We start from the raw sequence: 19,198 nt of genomic DNA on the forward strand, positions 1-19,198 counted from the left end.
ACCCAGATGCGCGAAAACCTTTGATGGGTCTGCGTCTGGTGAGTAGCTGCCAGGGGAGAGCCTACCTTCCCTAAGCTGCATCAACCGACCAGGTACGCTGGCCTCATGGCAGCAGAAGAGTCTGCTGCCGATGCCCAGCATCAGACGATAAGGCCCCGGTAGTCTGGTGAGAGAGCAGACATATCGGGCACTCACTGCAGTGGCTTCTGGTGCGTCTCCAGCTCCTGAAGGACTGCCGCACGCGATTCCCCATAATTTCCTTTTTCATCAAATTGTTTCCACTCTCACTTTCTCAAGGCTTCGGGAGGGGAGGGTGAGGCTTAGGCTGTAGGAAAGGTGGGTTAGGGTACTTACCTGCAGGCTTTGGGATTCTGACTGTCAGGATGCCGCTGTCTGTATTCTGACCGCCGGGATCCCATACCCTAACCCACAGGACTACTCTCACTGTAACAAGAAACATAATTTGCAGCTCTTCCAGGCAGCATTGTATGTTCTGGTATCTTCATCTAAATAGAATTTCGCATAGGGGTAAGTAAAATGTTGATGATGACCAATACAACTTTAATGAAGACTGAGTGGAGCTTTTAATCACTCGTTTGAACCTGGTCTCAGAACAGACAAACACAACTACACATCAGGAGACCCACTTATAAAAAGGAAAAATATTTGCATACAATTAAAGTATTTCATAGCAGCAAATTAACATTTAAATCACACAGATTTACTAGACATTCCATAAGTTTTTGAAAGAAAAATATACTTCAATTTTCACAGTATCATTATGACATACTTACATAGTTGTTGCTTAAACTAATTTGAACTATGTGCTCATTTATAATATGTACTACAATTACCAAACTTACACGAAACATATCCCAATCCCAGTGTGTAGTTATACGTGAACGGTTCTGTATAAAAATAAAGTACTTTACAGTAAAATACACCAACATAACACAAAGAAGCTGCTTCAGCATTGCACTGATAAAATAGAGCATAGTATAAATAAAAATCTCCTTAGAGTTAAACAAGGGGACCTTGAAACCACTGGGATTTTTCTGCGGCGTAAAATGTTTTGACCAGAACAAGAATTTTTTTTTAAATAAAACAAACATTCTGAACGCCTCCCCACTCACCCCCCCCCCAAAAAAACAAAAAAAAACAAATATGAGTTTTGCAAACAGCATTCACTACTACAAATCTTAAAGAGTCAAGTTTTCAGGAAACTGTTATACATAAACACTCGTTGTGAAAATGACACATTTTGTATTTGTGTACCTAATGAATTTTTGGGAAATATTTAATGGTTTACTGTAGAAAATAGAATCAAAGAATAAAATTAAATAAAACTTGTGTTTTCTTATGCTGCTCTGCCACTTATGAATTGACTTGCTCCAGATTTAGTAGACAAGGAAACACTTTGCTATATAAACTATACGATAATGGAAGTTATCTCAAATTTTATAGGAATAATATTGGTTGGGAAAGTGAGAAGCTTTAAAGATATCACATTAACATATGTTATTAATAAACCATTAAATGACCATCACAATGTCCCAATGTGATTTATAGTTTTAGTTGAGTTAATCAATGGTTATTAACCTCAAAGTAAATGTGTTACTATTTGTAGTTTCTTACATAAGTTGAGGCAATTGCTGTTCATAGATTACATCTTTGACTTGTTCTGTAAGGTTGTGCAGTATTTACTCCAAAAGGTTATGCCTGATACAGTGCTACTCATGTACCCTTTTATACTATAAGTATTAGAAGTCACCAGGAGCTCTGATCATATAAATGCACAAAGCCACACAATATCCATTTTACTAAAGGTCATAATACTCTTAAAGTAGAGGGCATATTATTTCTGATATTCCAATATACAAGCAGTGATTTGGAACAAAGCCATTTGCTGAGATGAATCTCAATAGTATATTTCGCCTTCATTGACAATTGCACATTTCGTTGCAGTAAATTTCAAAACGAGTGACATCACTACTCAAATCTATATAATATGGAGAATGTTACGTCCTCTCTCTGACATGCTCAGTAGGTGCAGGGGGCTCTCAGGTAATTTCATCACTAACACTGGTTGGAGGGGTCAGAGCTCAGACCAACTCAGCAACTAATGGTGCGTACACATGGTACGATCAGTCAACGATAATGATATCGCTGACTGATCTCCCTGCACCTTCCCAGTGTTCTGGATATTGATCATCCAGCACACCACCAACCCACCGACATGCCAGCGACCTGCAATCAACGATCACATTTCTCTATGTAACCTGGTTGATATCAATTAGGTTGGCCTGCATGCACGGTCGATGGATGATATAATTATCGTCCATAAGTGCCCGCGCATCGCTGGTTGTTTGAGGGTTGGAAGGCACCTAAAGATGAACGATTTGAGCAATATCCAAATTGTGCATTTTATCGTACCGTGTGTACGCACCATAACAGTTACTTATGCTGCCCATACACGGTCAGATAAAGGTCTGACAAAATGATAATTTGTGGTTGGTTAGGCAAACACACTGTACAATTTTGTGGCCTATGACGCATGCCCGGCATTAGTATAGATATATATTTACTCCTTTCATCAACCGATCTAGAGACAGTGGTAAGTTGGGGAAGATCCAGCAGGCATTATTCAGAAATGCTTTGTGAAACAGTGTAGCCACCTAACAGCCAACATACCAACTGAGCCAAGTGATTGCTCTGATTAAAACTCACACAGGAAATATATAAATTTATTTATACCACTGCCCTGCACCAGCTTGGCCAGGCCACTTACCCATTAACTTACACATTAATATACCCCAAATCCACTATTTAGACACCATCTGCCCAATCCACACCATGCACAATGCCCATGGCCACAGTCAGTTTGACATACAGGTCATTCCACACCAAATAAACACAAGGTTTCAACCTGACCTTTTCAGATTGTAATGAAATATGGTATATTAATTGATGCCTTGGGTGTAACGATATATTCAAAATCTTAGGCTGATATGTACACTGGTTTTAAAGTTATATGCCTTTAAAGTTACCATTTTTTACCAAACAATTTGCTATTAATAGTCTTTCTAAATTGCTTTTGCAGCTCACCTAATTGAGCTAGAGACCTATTTTTACAGGCTTTCATATATCATCTATAAAAAACATGCGCTCTTTGTTGTTAACCAGCTATAAATTATTCAAATGGGGTACCACATAAATTGACAGGACAAGTACGTGTACAACAGAGGGAAGGTGTGTGTGTTTGGGTATGTGGAATTGACAATAACAGTTGTGAATCGTAGGGAGGGAAAAAAGGAAAATAGGGGAAAAAAGGGGCAGATAATTGCATAAAAATTGTCCTGTTAATAAAAAAACCTTGAGCGGATGGCTGAGTTGGTCCGGTCTCTTTGCGTTCAATGACCTTTTGAAAGTACACACTTATCCGGTCAGTATTAATGTGGGAATAAGAGCTCCCTGTTTGTGGTTGCTTTGGTGATTTATGGCTGTTCAGTGCTCATCACATACACCTTTGACCTATGGAGATCAGCAGCCGCCCCATGGGCTGTGACTTCTCTTCTATGCCTGGTTAGGTGACTGAGGCTTTTTCTTGTGAGTAGTGTTACTCCCAGTTTGGCGTCTCTCCCTCCCAGCACCACTTCTCCAAGCTGCTGTTCTTCCCTGCGTCCAGCACACATTCTCCCAGTCTGATAATCCACTGTACTTAAACACTACTTTTTCAAATTTGAAAAATGGTCCAGGGACAGGGTTGGGTGGGCTTAAATTAGTGACCAAGGGGCTTTTCATCACTAATTAAAGCCCACAAAAACCTAACCTGTTAATGGACCACTTGTAGTTGTCCAGGGAAATGTAAAAGGCGGGCCTATTCAACATAATTAAAGTGTCTTTCCACATGGAGTATCTTTCCACTTAAGTTTGCACGTCTGCGCAGAAGTGGGATTTTCTCAGTGGTGTAGTGCCTCAATAAATAAAATCATGAATCTCAAAAATGAAAGCTTTTACAGCAAGTGATCCCATCATGATCCCAAAATAAAACATTGGGGATTTATTAACCGTATGAACAATGAGGTTTTTTTTTCTTTCAAAAATTTTAAAAATTGGCTTTTGAGAAAATCAAAACGGATTTTGAAAATGTTAAATTTTTTTTTTAAATATATTGCTATGTTATAATCACATGAAAGCCCATAAAAAGAGGTATTAAATGAGACCTTGCCCAACTTTCTAGCTCAAGTGAGCTGCAAAAGCAATTTAAACAAACTTAATAGCAAATTTTTCATAACACAAATTGCAGTTTTAAAGGCATATAACTACAAAACCAGTGTACTTATCAACCTAAGATTTGTGAGTTTTCTTTGCACCCATGGCATGATTATGCCAAATTAAATTGAAATTAGAGATGTAAGGTAGAATGTTTTCAGAAATTGTGTTTATTTGATGTGGAATGACCAATACATTACATTTTTTCATGAACTTTTGTGAATGATTTGTCCAAAATTCTAGAATAATTGCATACTTAGAAAATGCTAATACATGCACACACCCCCAAATTCAGCAAGTTTATTCCATACACCTTCCCAAATTTACTTTACCTTTCCTTTTAATCCGATAACCTAGTGTAATTTAGAACTTATTACTTAAACATTTCATGTCATTTGTCAGTAACATAATTCCCTTACTGTGCTGTTTAACATGTTGGCACTTTATCAAAGAGTATAATGTTACTTTCTCCAAAATAGATCAGATTGTTTTAACATTTTTAGAAAATAATATTTGGGGGAAACCCCAAACTTATTTAAAATACCAGGAGTGAGGAGAAACGCTTTTCATGTAAGACAATGAAAATTATGATTAACGTTTACTTTTTTTCTTCACATAAATGCAATTTTTTACAACTGAATTTTTTTATTGAAGCCACCATTAGTTTTGTACATATTTCAACACTTACTACACAGTAAGTGTTATGTTGAAACACGTACAGTCACATAAATGCAGTGGCAACATACGCAATAAAACATTGCTGCATTTGTATTTAATAAAAGGGCATGTTTATTGTGTTTACAAACAACTTTCAAAAACAAAAAGGAAAACGTATGACGTTACTACTATCTAGTAGTATTTTTTTTCTCTCTCTTTTTTTTATTTATTTTAAATGCCGACAGCCCCTCATGCTGTATGAAGGTCATCTAAAGATTAGAAAATCAACACGGTTCCACTCACAGTTCACCAAGACAGTTCTAAAACTAACATGTTTAGACAAACAAAAAAAATTAAGAAGACTAATTTGTGATGTATTTTGATTTTATATATTTTGACGGAGATAGCAAAAGGACTTCAACCATTATCCGTCACACATCAATGTCCTGCATTTCACAAAATTCCATTGAGCTTTGGAACAAAAGTTTTATCATTTTTTTCAACAAAAAAAATAATAATTTGAAAACCATTGATTAGCAAATGAATGTAATTTTTGTATGAAACTAAGAACAGAGGCCATCATTTTAGAACACTGCCGCCCAAATCTGAAGCATTAGTGTTTTTTTTCTATTTGGCTATTAGTTAATTTATCTACAATATTTCATAAGTAAATTGCAGGCAAAATTTAGAACAGTTTCAATAGAAACACCCTTTTTTTTCTTGAAAATACAGCAGTGTTTAAAAGGACTTTTTAACTTTCATTATATATAAGGAAACTTCCCTTCTATGAACAGGAACAAAATATCTATAAACCTTGTAAACAGATCTGTATCATTTATAACATAAATAATCAAATGAACAACCCTGGGCCCCCAAAAAGAATAATGAAACTAGAGCATTGCTAACACACTGTCCAGGTCAATCATCATTTAGTGTAACTGATGTTCTGCAGGTCACTTTTTCTGGATTTCGATTTATCTGTCAGAGTTCATCCCAAAAATCCCATCCCTTTTCCTTCCCGAAAAAAGCACCCTCAGTCTGGCAGAAAGCATTTTTTAAAAAAATAAATCTACATTCATACAAGTGTGTCTTCGTTTGAAGTCCGATAAGCAGGCATTCTCACCTGCCTGCCACAATATGCGAGAAGGACCCAGTGTTCTTTGCAAATCAGCTAGAATGTTAACATTCATCTTACAATCAGAGTGAAGTCTCCAGACTATGTAGTGGACTGCCTGGGGATGAGGAGGTAGCTGACTTGTTCGGTTCTATTGTAAGATGTATTCCACTGTCAACAGCATTGTTATTTTTATTTGGAGAGGGTGGTGGTGAAGAGTGACGTTTTGTCGGAGCATCATCTTCGGCATCTGTGTCGTCAATGAGCGGAATATGTGGCTCAGAGTCTTCTATTCTGAACTCTGGGTGTGTCATGAAATTGTGGATGGAGCTTCGTGACTCAGGCTTTTCCAATCCTTCGTATAAAGAACTACGAAATGCATTCACCACTCGAATCTGAATAAGTCACAAGGCAAATTGAAAAGAAAGAAAAAAAAAAAGTCAACAATCATAATAAACGTGTTGAAAAATGGTTTGTATATGACTCTGAATTCACAAATACTAAAACAATGAATTAATACTGTGCAAAATGCAGTGGACTTGCAACAAACTGTAAAAATAAACAAATAAAAAAACATTTTAGTCAAGGATAAAAATGACACTGATGTTTTGTGGTAGATAACTTCTATAAAATATTTTCTTGTATTGCAATAGTTACCAAACACTACTCAGATAAAAAGCTGCTGCAAAAATATATATTTTTTTAAAAATGTTCAGAAACTTTCAAATGTTTTTCAGACACATTAAGGAACAAAAAAACAACAAATTAAAGGAACTATTAGCACAAAAAGTAAACCAATCCTCATGCCAGGAATTAGGTTACCGACTATGAAGCCAGGCATATGTAAGCTGAATGCCACAATGAACATAAAGCTGCCAAAAATCATGCAGAAAGCAAACAAAACTGTGTAAAATACCTCACGAGTGTAAATTTTCGAGTATATACCAAATAATTTCCAGCTACTTTTCGGAGAAAAATATTTCTAAAGATAACTGCTTGTCTAGCCAGAAGCTTTAGGAAGAGTAACTGCTAATGACAGTGCAATCAATAGTAAGCTTACTACAGGATCCCTTGCAAACCTTCAACATAATACTGCAAAGCAATTAAAAAAAATTTTTTAAATCCCACTAATGAACAGACATGATCAACTGTTCCACAGCAGTATAGATCTATAGGAGAATGAAGACAGTAAATGGACAGATTTATAAGCTGCTCTTTCTGTTTACAAAGTATGAATCACCACATATTCAATAGAGCAGGCACAGAATCCTTGATATTAGTGCCACAACGTGTCACGTAAGTGGCACCCATGGGACCATCCCTTTCTGTCTGTGCAACTCTTCCCCCGCCTGCTCCACCTTCCCTCGTAGAGGAGACCTCCGCACCGGAGAATCCAAGCATGGCCTGCATTCCCAATGAAGACTGGTCCATTGGTGAGCGGACCCTGCCACAGTCCTATCAGTCATAAGTATTACATTTTGAAGCAGGTCTTTATCTCCATACAACAAATGATCAAACTAACCTGAGCAAAATAGGAAGGACAGGGAGGGCAATAACATTAATACCCAGCCTATTTCTTTTGTAAATATTTGCATATGTTGTCATGATGTTGTAAATGTTGCCTACCCCTGTAATAGGTAATCATTGTAACACTCAAATATGTTATATTATGTATCCTGTGAAAATGCAACTTGAGGAATTTGTGTGCGCATTGATCTCTGATCATGACCTCATACCACCCTTAATGTTTCTTGAAATAGTACATCCTGTAAAAATGCACTGGAGAACAGACGATACAACACATCATTAGCAGAACCTGGGCAACCACCTGCCAAGGCTTTATTGCCCCATCATCCAGCTGCATAACTTTTGTTATTCACACACCAGGTGAAGCACACGGAACAGCAGAGAGAAGGAACCAGGGGGGACACCCTGACTATGCTATCATGATGCACCCTAACTGAGGAGCAGCATAGAGTAAGAACCAGCCACCTAATTATACCAGCCTACAACTCTTCATTACCAAACCCCTCCTCTGTCGGTTTCACGGTTGTCCTTATTCATCAAACCACCTCTTAATACCAGTATTTGCTCTCACTAGAGAATCTGGTCACATTACCCTGTTTCACTCTCTCACTCCTGCAACACTTTCTAGTCCTTCATCTCTCTCCACTACCCATAGATCCCCCCGTTTTTCCATTTCTTTAAATTCATTTAATGATTTTATTTATTTGCATTGACTAACCACCAACATTCATATCATTAGTATACTTTAAGTGCGCTTGTTCTGTGCTTTTTAAATATTTCTGTCTAATATGAACTGAGCTGCAATAGTAACACACCTTAAGCGCAAGAGTTTTGAGATTCATCTCAATTAATGTTCAGAGACCAAAGAGCAGAACAGTCTGAATGAGTCAGGCTTGTATAGAAAGTCTTTCATAAACACAGGAAACTGTAGCATTCAGAATCACTCTTGTAGCAACAAGTAATAATCATGGGGCAGCATCCCTCATAGTCACATGACCGCACTACAACTGAATATACCTCATACAGGGGGCAATAAAAATGCTGTGTTCAAACAGTCTTTGTGCCAGCAGTGTAAGGTAAGAGGGAAAGGGGATAATCGGTGTGGGCCACAAGGTAAGACTTCACAAAGGGATTGTACAAAGCAAGAGTTTGGGCAAAAAGGTGGTCGGGCAATGGACAAAGATTTGTGGCGTCTTTTGCTTTAATGAATGCTGTAATTATGCTTTGAATGCTCACACTGACTGTCTAGTATACTAGACAATTATATAAAAATTAAGCCTGTTTGAGAAATAAAGTATGTGATATAGAACTAAAGACCTGATTCAGTGGTGTTGCGGACGCAGGCGTGTCAGGCCGACAAAACGCTGTTTAATGGGCGTGCATAATTAGCAAAGTAGTGTCATTGTACATGTCACCTGCATGTATTTCAGTCAGCACTGATCGCAGTGCTTGCGGCGGGGAAAGGCAACCTCAAGGGCTGCGAGCAGCTCCGATGGCTTTCGATGTTACTGATTAATTCAACAATTCCAGGAGAGGACGTGTGTTACGAGGGGAAAGGCGGCGTCTTTATACACTAGCGAGCACTCAGTGCCGTAGCTCGCCAAGATATAGTGGGTGTCCTTACGCCGTGCAGTGCGAGCGTGGAATTTGAATATCCGGCCCCTTTTTTTAGCGAGCGGCCGCATCTTGCGAGCAGGTCTGAATGAGCTCCTAAATCAGAGTATACATTTCAGAATGGCATATGAAAGAGCAGTGATTTATGAGTCTGGCAACTGCAATATACATGCAATGGGTTTCAGTTCATCCTGCTGTTCATGAAATCACCCAATTAATTAAATTGTTATTGGGGAAAAACAATGTTTGCATTTGGTTACTTTGAACATTACTCTGCATTGAATATACATCTCAATGAATCCCTCACTCTGGAAAAAACTGACCAAACATACCACACATTAAACAGGTCAGTCTATGGATGTCAGAACGTCAAAACAGATCCAGGTAACCATATGGGAGATATAAAAATAGGTTCCCTATTACTATTTTAGCCATGACTAAACCAATCTCATTTTAACTACTATGGGGAACAATGGTCTTTATTGCAGCACACAGCACTAAGTCACAGTTACAAATAAAGTGACTGTCCATCCCTGAGGTAGCATTTCACACTGCAAGGGCAGATTATCATTAAGAGGAGGTTATGGACTATAAAAAAAATACCATTTTGAAAATACAGAATTGATCTTACAACCATACTTTAACTTGCAATGCATACACAGACTATTGCTGTAGGTGCACCAAGCAGCTTTTCTCAGTGCGCCAGGTCCCCTGCGTCTTGGCTTGGACATAGAGCCTTTTTCACTCAAATTTGAATCTTAGTCGCAATGCAACAAAACAGCTCAACGAGACTGTACAGATTTATCTGATGTGCAACACTTGTATATCTGTGTGCTAATGAGATTGAATCTGTATAGGAAGTAGGGATGAGCACGCTCGGGTTAGTTCGGATTTTCCCGCCAAGTTCTGAATTTTCCCGCCAAAAATCAGGTCTCAGAAAGGGCAAGACGTCATCTTTCATGGACAAACAATCATTCCTGGACAAAAGTCCACACCTCTGGAACAGATGGGGTGGTGTTTTGCTACATCTGCGATGAGAATAAGACGCTTTGCTACTCTCGCGCTGTATGGTGTATTGATGCTAGGTGTATGAGGTTTCATCTGTGTTGTCTCTATAGCTAATATTTTTAAAAAATACCCATCTAGATTAAAAAAATAAAAAGAGAACTGCTAGCTACAATATTTCTATTTCCTAATTTTCTGTAAGTTTTTTTGCACCAACCATCGGACAAAGATATATTTTTATCATTGGTGAAAACTTTAGTTACTAGATATTTCACCATTATTATTGGCTCATTAAACCCACTAAATAACCACTCCCAAAAAACACTTTTAGAACCAGCTCCTCACATACATGCATGGATTTTTTAAATGCCATATGTAAAGCACTTTAGAATATGCTGAAAAATGGGTTAAGGCAGGGAGTTCCCAAACTCTGTCCTCACCGGCACCCTAACACTGCATGTTTTAAGGATATCCATGCTTGTTCACAGGTGGTATAATCAAACTCAGTGAGGTACTAATCAAGTCACCTGTGCTTAAGCATTGACTTCTGTAAAGCCTGATGAAATGTTACAGTGCCTTGAGGACAGAGATTGGGAACCACAAGGTTAAGGTGTGCCAAAATGAGAATCAAAAAATATAAAAAAATAAAAATCAAATGTCTGGAATTCTATCTGGAGAAGGATAATAACCTGCCCTGAGCCAGCCCAGGAAATGAATCATGGTGGATGAGGTGGCACTCAAGTGACTTGCTACAAAAACACAAGTATGTTACAAAGTTTCATTTTTAAGAAAAAATTTCTGGCAAAGTTACAATACTTTAAAAATGAAACGCTGGAAGCTTATTGTCTCTAGAGTGTGCGCTGTCTTGCGTGCATGATATTATAATAGCACCCTGAATGCACGCATGCTGTTTTATAGCTCTCCTAAAAATAATTTCAAAACACTTTTTACTGGCGGGGGAAGAGTTGCACAGACTGCATAGTAAGAATGGGATGGTCCCATGGGTGCCACTAACATTCCTGGACTTGTACCATAGGAATGTTCGGGAAATGCCTAATGAGGTCACCTGGACGTGGTGGCCAGGCCCATATTTTTGGCCAAAATTATGCTAAGTACCTCAATTTGACTTGAATAGCAAATTTCATTACAGAGTGTGCACCTGCACTTTTTTCTTTTTTGTATTTAAATATGGCCCCTATCTTACATCAAATCATACACCATATACAGTGTATGTGTCAGCTATTTTTAAAAAAGCCATTGCTATCAAGGTAACCCAAAGGTCAGTCTCATAGAATTGGCTGCAGTTCAAAAATCTGAGTATGATGTCCTAAAGATGCAGAAGAAATTAGATGCTGGAGACGTTTGTTCTACAGTGGAGGGAAAGACGTTGCTGCATTTCCGTTATAGATTACAAGCGAGGATGTGGACATTGGAACCAATGTGTTCCATTATACATACAGGATTCCATGCTTTTACTAGTGGTAAATGCTAGTGAAAGGCATGATTTGTAATGATGGTCACCGTAGATTTACAATATCAATGCATTACTATAAACCAGTGTATAAAGCGCAATCAATGTGCTGTGAATAGATAACATGAACAGACAGCGCTTCGGAGTTTGATAACCAAACACAAGAAAGCATAAAGTCATATACTCGAAAATTTACATCATCATCGTTACAATCCATATACATACATCAATATTTAAAAAAATAAATAAAAAATGATGACGTATGATATATAAAATAAGCGTGCAGGATCTCAGACTTTAAGCTTGCGATTTATAATAAAACCAGGTAATTAGCCCTCTAAAAATAAACAACATGGGGTGTATTATCCTTGTGAAGGGAAAGCTTTATGAGCAGCCTGAACAATGAGATTACTGAGGAGAAAATGAGAAACGTTAGGTGTGTAAATTAGGATGTGTTAATTTCATGCACTTAGGAACACACACTCACACCCCACAGTAGTAGAAGCGGTAGAGGAGGAAAACACTACATGTGTAGGGGTAGAAATATTTGTTACATCATGATGCTGGCTGGCGATGGAGGGTTGCCGCCTTAAAGCCCCCTGAATGGAACTTCCACTCTGGAAAGCATTCACTACATCCATCTGCAAGGAATCAGAGATTGTGACAGCTTGCTCAGCAAGAGAGAGAGAGAACAAGAGAAAGGACCATCCCATCTACAACAAATAAAAAGCAAAAAAAAAAGAGAAAAAAAGGCACTTTTATAGAGCAGCTAATAAAAGCAAATTGAAGAAAGCTAAAGGAAGATTAAGTGAAACTAAAGAGATTCTTTCAAGCATATTGAGGAAAACACAGATAAGGTACAGATCACACGCACACACACACACACAGGTGTCTCATTTGACCATAATTAGCACTAACAAATGAACTATGCGTCGTATAAATATTGTAACCTCATCCCCTACATAGATCCTGCCTCACTCAAAGCCATACCTGGGTTTGAATTCTGTTAAGTCCCCTAAACCACAAGATCTGACCACGACGCAACTCTCTCTCTGCATGATCAATCTCCTCTGCATCTTCAGCAAGTTCTTCTTCTGGGATATCATCCTTCTGTGTCCCATGACCTGCCTCCTTGAGGAACTTCAAACGGCTGGTTGGTATTGTGGTTACCAGCTAAACAAAAGCAAATTACAATAGGAAAAAATAAAACAAAACAGGTTGACTAAGAGGCCCTCCCAAAAAATGTAAATTGCATTAATTAAAAAAAGATTTAAAAAAGTCATTTTAGACATCTGATGAATATGCATAATCAATTTCAGAACTGTGCATCATTAGTACTATTACGTTAAAGCACACATTACTATATCAATGCTCCCCTGTAGGGCTATGCTGCTATAATACAGTAAATATGTAATCACAGTTATTACCTGGCCCCAAAGTAATGTTCCCATACCCAGGAACACTGACCACAGCCACTGATCTACTGTCAGTTCGGTACAACTAAAAGGCTTTCCACCAAACTGAACAATAATGATCTACAAGAGGAAAAAAAAAAAAAAATATTAAAAAAGGCACAATAACTATTTAAAACACTATCAAAAGCTATGGAGAAGGCCTTTTGAATCAGAACATGGTATCAGCAGCATGTTTAAAACCTACTAAATTTGCTATTTAAAAGGAGGGAAAACCCTGTTTGGGATTAATGCTTTAAAAAAACACCTTAAAAACTTGTTTGTAAACAAATGAGGTACTGCTAAACAAATCAATTTTTAGATTGATAAGTGATGGGCTTGATGAAGATGGTACTTTGCCGGGTTTCCAGAGTATAGATAGACCGTAAAAAGGTTAACATCTGGTGTCTATCTAGACATTGTCATACAGTCAATAGGGACAAAAGGTCAACAGGCAAGAAGGTAGACAGGTACATATTTTCGACAGGGTCAAAAGGTCGGCTCGAAAATTGTCGTCTCAAAAACATGGTTGATACAAAAATGATCGACACATGATTTTTTGTTTTTTAGGGTTAGGCACTTAACCTGACGGTTAGGCACTAGGGGGGGAGGGTAAGACACTATAAGGGAAGGTCAGGGTCAGGCACCTACCCCAACGTTTAGGGACCAGGAGGGAGGGTTAGGGTGAAGATTAGGGCAAAACAACTAAATTGTGTCAACCAATTTCATGTCGACCTTCTTACATGTCGACTTTTTGTCACAGTTGACCTATTGACTGTCTAACATCTGGTGTCCATCTAGACTGTCAACCTTTTTACTGTCTGTTAATCCACACCCAATCAAATGTACTAATTTACAATTCATCTAGTCATCCATGATGGCAACACATTAAGTGCAATCTATGAACTATATGCTATTCATGCTTTTAGGTAACAAAAAACACAATCTATGAAATTTGTTTCTTATACAATCCAAGAGCTGAAAAGCAGACATACTACATTGGTGTGCATCTAGCACATAAGTCTTTTTATATGTGCTAGCAAACAGTAAGTGAACAAGAATAGAACCAGATGGTGATTCAGAGATTATTATTACTGGCAGTTTAACATATAGCCAGGGGAGTATAAAGAGAGGAGGGGGCCTGTGTGCATTCCTCGTCCGGGGCCCACTCCTCACTCCCCGGCAGCCACCAGCGAAATGACAGCAGCAGTAGACTGCGCCCGGAGTCTACTACGCATGACACCAGGAAAAAGGCGCGGAAGCCATTTTCCCGGCGATTTCCTTACTGTATATGCTAAAAATTCTGGGAAAATGGCCAAAGCAGCAATTTTCTAGGCGGTTTGTGTAGGACTACTCCAGCGGAAGTGGGACTTCGGAGGTGTAAGTATAATAAAGTATGGGTGCAGGGTGTGCGGTGTGAGCCCCCTTGACGCAGGGGCCTGTGTGCATCGCACACCCTGCACCCATTATAGATACGCCCCGCACATAGCTCAATTAGCAGACATGTTCGTAAAATGCGAGTGGTTTAAGAGTCTAGTCTGGTGTCTATTCTGGACCCCTCTACAGCCTTTTCAGAGCAGAGAGCTCCTGGATAATACAGTTCTCACTGACAATTTGGTCATACTGTACAGGTTGAGTCTCCCATATCCAAATATTCCGAAATATTGAATATTTTTAGCAAGAGTGAGATAGTGAAACCTTTGCTTTTTGATGGTTCAATGTACACAAACTTTGTTTAAGGCACAAAATTATTAAAAATAAATATAAAATGACCTATAGGCTGTGTGTATAATGTGTATATGAAACACAAATTAATTTCATGTATGTACACAAACTTTTTTTGAGCAACAAAATTATTGAAAATATTGTATAAAATTACCTTCAGACTGTGTACACATATATGCATCATGAATGCATTCTGTGTTTAGATTTAGGCCCTATTCCCAAGACATTTCAATATGGTATGTAAATAATCTAAAATATGGAATATTCTGATATCCAAAATACCCTTGGTCCCAAGCATTTTGGATATGGGAGACTCAACCTGTACCAAGAAATACGATTTTACATCCTACCCTTCACCCTTTTCCCCTATATGTAAGTTTGCCATAATATCCCTGTAATCCGGGACACCTATGAGTTACACCGGTTCTGTGGCTGTCTGAATTAAAGCCTAAATTGTACCTGGTTTACTCTACCACAGAACCTGTGTAAGTCATAGATGTCCCGGATTAAAGGGTTATTATGACAAGCCTACTTGTATGGATGTTCAGGACTCCCACCTGGCTGTTCATTAATTTGTTCACATCCCTGGAGGAAGTTCTCCTCTGTTCCTAGAGTGGCTATTGATTATATTTGATGGTGTCTCCTGGAGGTCATATCAGGATATAGTGGAGAAGTATAATATTCCTAGACCTAGATTCATTGACTGCTTACAAATTAGGCATTATTTCCATTTGCCAAGATCTTGTTTGTTCACACCTTTCACACCTTTTGAAAAGATGTGTTCTTATTCTCCACTGAGATGAAGTTCTATTTCAACCCTTTACAACTTACTTTGTGTCACCAAATTATATTCCTCTTTGAAAAATGCCAGACTGTAAAAGTTTCAGGTACCCCATTTGAGGAGTCAAGCTATCAAAAGTGTCTGCATCAACTATTCATCAAGGAGACGGTTTATAAAATGTATACCAAGTGGTACTTGCTCCCTACTAAAAATAAATATAATGTTTCTAGCTTTCTCCCCCTGGTGCTGGAGAAGCTGCTCTCACAGAGAGCATATTTGGAGGCCCTACCCACGAATAGCATCCTTTTGCTTAAACATGCAAAGCTTCTGGAAGGTGTTTTGCAGACCAGTGTCCATTTGACACCATGAACATGCTTATCCTGGGACTGATAAAAATGAGGACACGTCCGCAGTTCATATGTTTCAGGCAAATAGGGATCTTATAGCTACATTGTTGAAACATTCAGTAGTCCCATCTATTTTGGAGGTTATAAGTTGTATTTAATTTATAGCCTCTATGGAAAGGATTACTCATTACTTGCACTCCACATGAGATAGATTTTTAAACAAATATGGGAGCTTTGGCTCAGGTACAATGTGCATTCTCCATATGTATTTGACTTCCCCACCCATCCTGGATGATGTTGATACAAGCTCTGCCTGAATGCTACAGTTACTGAGAAAAGTACAGTTGTCAATTGTACCTAGATTTGGACTATGCTACAATATATTCCAGAATATTTAGGCTATAACAATAGTATTTTAATATATTATGCTTTTCTTGCTCCCAGAATGCGCCCCAACCCCATTCTCCTTTTACACTACCCCCTTAAAAAAAAAAAAAAATAATAAAATAGGAAAAGTAAGGTTTTCTTTTGGAACATGAACAGACATTGGCGTCTCTCTCTGTAGGAGGAGGTGTTCAGTGTATAATTCTCATTTAAACAAATTTTATTTTCACATCCCATACAGGATAAGCTGTGTATATTAGATATTTGTTATGCCAGGTCTATATTTAGAGTCTAGTCTAGGGGTGGGTAATAAGCGGCCCCCCAGCTGTTGTAGAACTACACATCCCAGCATGCCCGGCCACTTTTGCTATTTGGCCAAGCTAAAACTGGTGTAAGGCATGCTGGGATTTGTAGTTCAACAGCTGAAGGGCAGTTTATTGCCCACCCCTGGTAGTATGCAACGTAAAAGGGGAAAACACGTTTGATATATGCTTACCTGTATAATAAAAGTACCTAACACAATGCTGCAGAAGATGATGTTATTAAATATTCCTTCAAACACATTTCTTTCACCATGAATCTTCCGTGCATTAATTTCATTAAAAAGCTGCATCATAACAAACGTGTTGAACACTATGGTGTAATGTTGGGACGGAGGAGCATGGAGAGGGGCATTTCGCCCACTGTCAATATCAAAAAGTTTTTCACCTGTGGAACAGAAGCAGCATACTGATCAGTCAGTTTTATTTATCAACAGCCATTTGTAATAAAGGCAGAGAGCCTGGTTCACTCTCAAATATAAAAAAAAAAAAAAACCTTCCAGATCATATTTATAACTCATATATACACCAAGGATCAAGAATAAAAGGTTTACCTTATTCCTTATTCTATTTTACCAAACCAGCTAAAAACAAAACATCACCACTTAAATTGGTGTTGCTTTCGAATGTATGCGCGGATCAGTCGTAAATGCAGCTGAAGATACTTGTACAGAAACAATAGGGATGCCCCCCAACATTTCAAGTTCCATTACTGCCTGGAGATAACTTGATTGATTTAAAAGTACTTACCCACAAATAGAAGAGTGAAAACCACAACTAGCTGGTAAACGGCATGACCTAAAATGTTTTTCATCATTGTGCGAGATATCAGAGGTTTATTTCTTCCATAAGGTTTTCTCAATAAGAGAGACTCTGTTGGAGGCTCAGTTGCCAGAGCAAGTGATGCAAATGTGTCCATAATAAGGTTAACCCATAACATCTGAACAGCTTTAAGGGGAGAGTCCTGTTAAAGTGGACCAGAGACATATATAAATACAGTTTAAGTAGCTAAATGGACATTTATTTTTAGTTTGTTTTAGGTGGAAGTTTTATATGAATAAAGGCTACAGTCACACTGAAATACAATGCCCCCAAATAGGGATGAGGAATGCTATAAAGAGAAGCTATTTCAAGGGGATTCAGTCAAAATACTGGATGCCGGCGCTGGAATCTCAACACCTACCAGAATCCCGGTGCCAGCAGACAGTAAGTACTGGCGTTAGGGGGATGGTTAGGCACTAAGGGGGGGGAGGGTTAGGTTTATGGTGTGAGGAGGGGGAGGTTAGGTATAGGCACTAGGGTTGGGGAGGTTAGGTTTAGGTACCATGGAGGAGTTAGGGGTAGGGAGAGGAAGAGGGTTAGGAGACTGACCGACAAGTGTCGGTGTCCTGACCCTATAGAGAAGCTGGTACCTGGATTCTCACCACCGGCATCCCGTAACCTACCCATTCCAAGTACACTAATGAATCAGAAATGTGGGAAGAGCAAATGCAGGGTGCACATGGGGCTCAGGCATTGCTGGTAATATTGCAGCTAGTCAGTCTGATGTATGATGCTAGTATACTGCACAATAACTGAATTTTCATGTAAGAAATAAGTGGACATCCTCTATATTGTAACAATTTTTTGTACAACTTGAAACTATTTTTGAAAAACTGTTTGTGTCTAACTATCAAAGGTCTGTATTAAAAACAACTTATCCATATGCAATTTAAGTGCTTATCCAGCATATTCAGCTACTTAGCCAATTTCTGTTAACACTGAAAACATTTTATTATTTATTACCAGTTATTTATATAGCGCATACATATTCCGCAGCGTTTTACAGAGAATATTTGGCCATTCACATCAGTCCATGCCCCAGTGGAGCTTACACTCTATATTGCCTATCACATGCTCACACACATACACACTAGGGTTCATTTGTGTTGGGAACCAATTAACCTAACAGTATATTTTTGAAGTGTGGGAGGAAACCGGAAAACCCTGAGGAAACCCACGCAAGCACGGGGAGAACATACAAACTCCACACAGGTAGGGTCGTGGTGGGAATCGAACCCATGACCTCAGGGCTATGAGGCAGTAATGCTAACCATTACACAGTCTGTGCCCATTTTTTTTTTCAAATGGAGACAAGTTCTATAAAGGAAACATGTATTTATATAAAAAGGTAGTAAAAAAAATTAAAGAAAATAATAAAGCATATTAGAGTGTAGGCTTCACTAGAACGATAGCTAGCGGTACGGAGACCGGCAATGCTTTTTCCAGGGATGAAACTTATGGAAAATACATAGCAACCTGTAAGCCATGGGCTCACCTATTAGGTTTTTAGAGCAGGTTATGGGCTTCTGCTAACACAGAACATCTACCTGGAGACAGATCTGGTTTGTTGGCATTGACCTATTTGTCCTTTTCTTCTTTTTCAGAATCTTATTTGAATGTTTTCCAAAAAGCATTGTCTCCCTAACAGTCTCCCCATCACCACTTGTTCTAATGAGGCTTCTTCCATGGCTCTTCAAGGTTGGGAACG

The 19,198-nt window shown here is 38.5% G+C and overlaps 1 protein-coding gene across 6 annotated transcripts in view; it reads right to left on the minus strand.

Annotated features, from left to right (window-relative positions):
- Positions 1 to 5,220: 5,220 nt before the first annotated feature.
- The window catches only part of ATP2B1 (ATPase plasma membrane Ca2+ transporting 1), a 164,096-nt gene continuing 150,118 nt past the window's right edge, over positions 5,221 to 19,198 (minus strand). For 2 of the 6 annotated variants that reach the window (XM_088454402.1, XM_088454401.1), the window contains exons 17-22: positions 17,419 to 17,632; positions 16,845 to 17,056; positions 13,088 to 13,195; positions 12,651 to 12,833; positions 12,215 to 12,373; positions 5,221 to 6,438 (exon numbers count right to left, since the gene is read on the minus strand). In XM_088454402.1, coding sequence (XP_088310528.1) covers positions 6,127 to 6,438; positions 12,215 to 12,373; positions 12,651 to 12,833; positions 13,088 to 13,195; positions 16,845 to 17,056; positions 17,419 to 17,632 — 1,188 coding nt within the window. In that variant the 3' untranslated portion in view covers positions 5,221 to 6,126. Of the gene's footprint in view, positions 6,439 to 12,147; positions 12,374 to 12,650; positions 12,834 to 13,087; positions 13,196 to 16,844; positions 17,057 to 17,418; positions 17,633 to 19,198 lie in introns of all 6 variants that reach the window. The other 4 variants (XM_088454403.1, XM_088454405.1, XM_088454406.1 and 1 more) reach the window with 4 other exon arrangements.

The sequence above is a fragment of the Taudactylus pleione genome, unplaced genomic scaffold (genome assembly GCF_031769625.1).
Source record: "Taudactylus pleione unplaced genomic scaffold, aTauple2 ptg000040l, whole genome shotgun sequence".
NCBI lineage: Eukaryota > Metazoa > Chordata > Amphibia > Anura > Myobatrachidae > Taudactylus > Taudactylus pleione.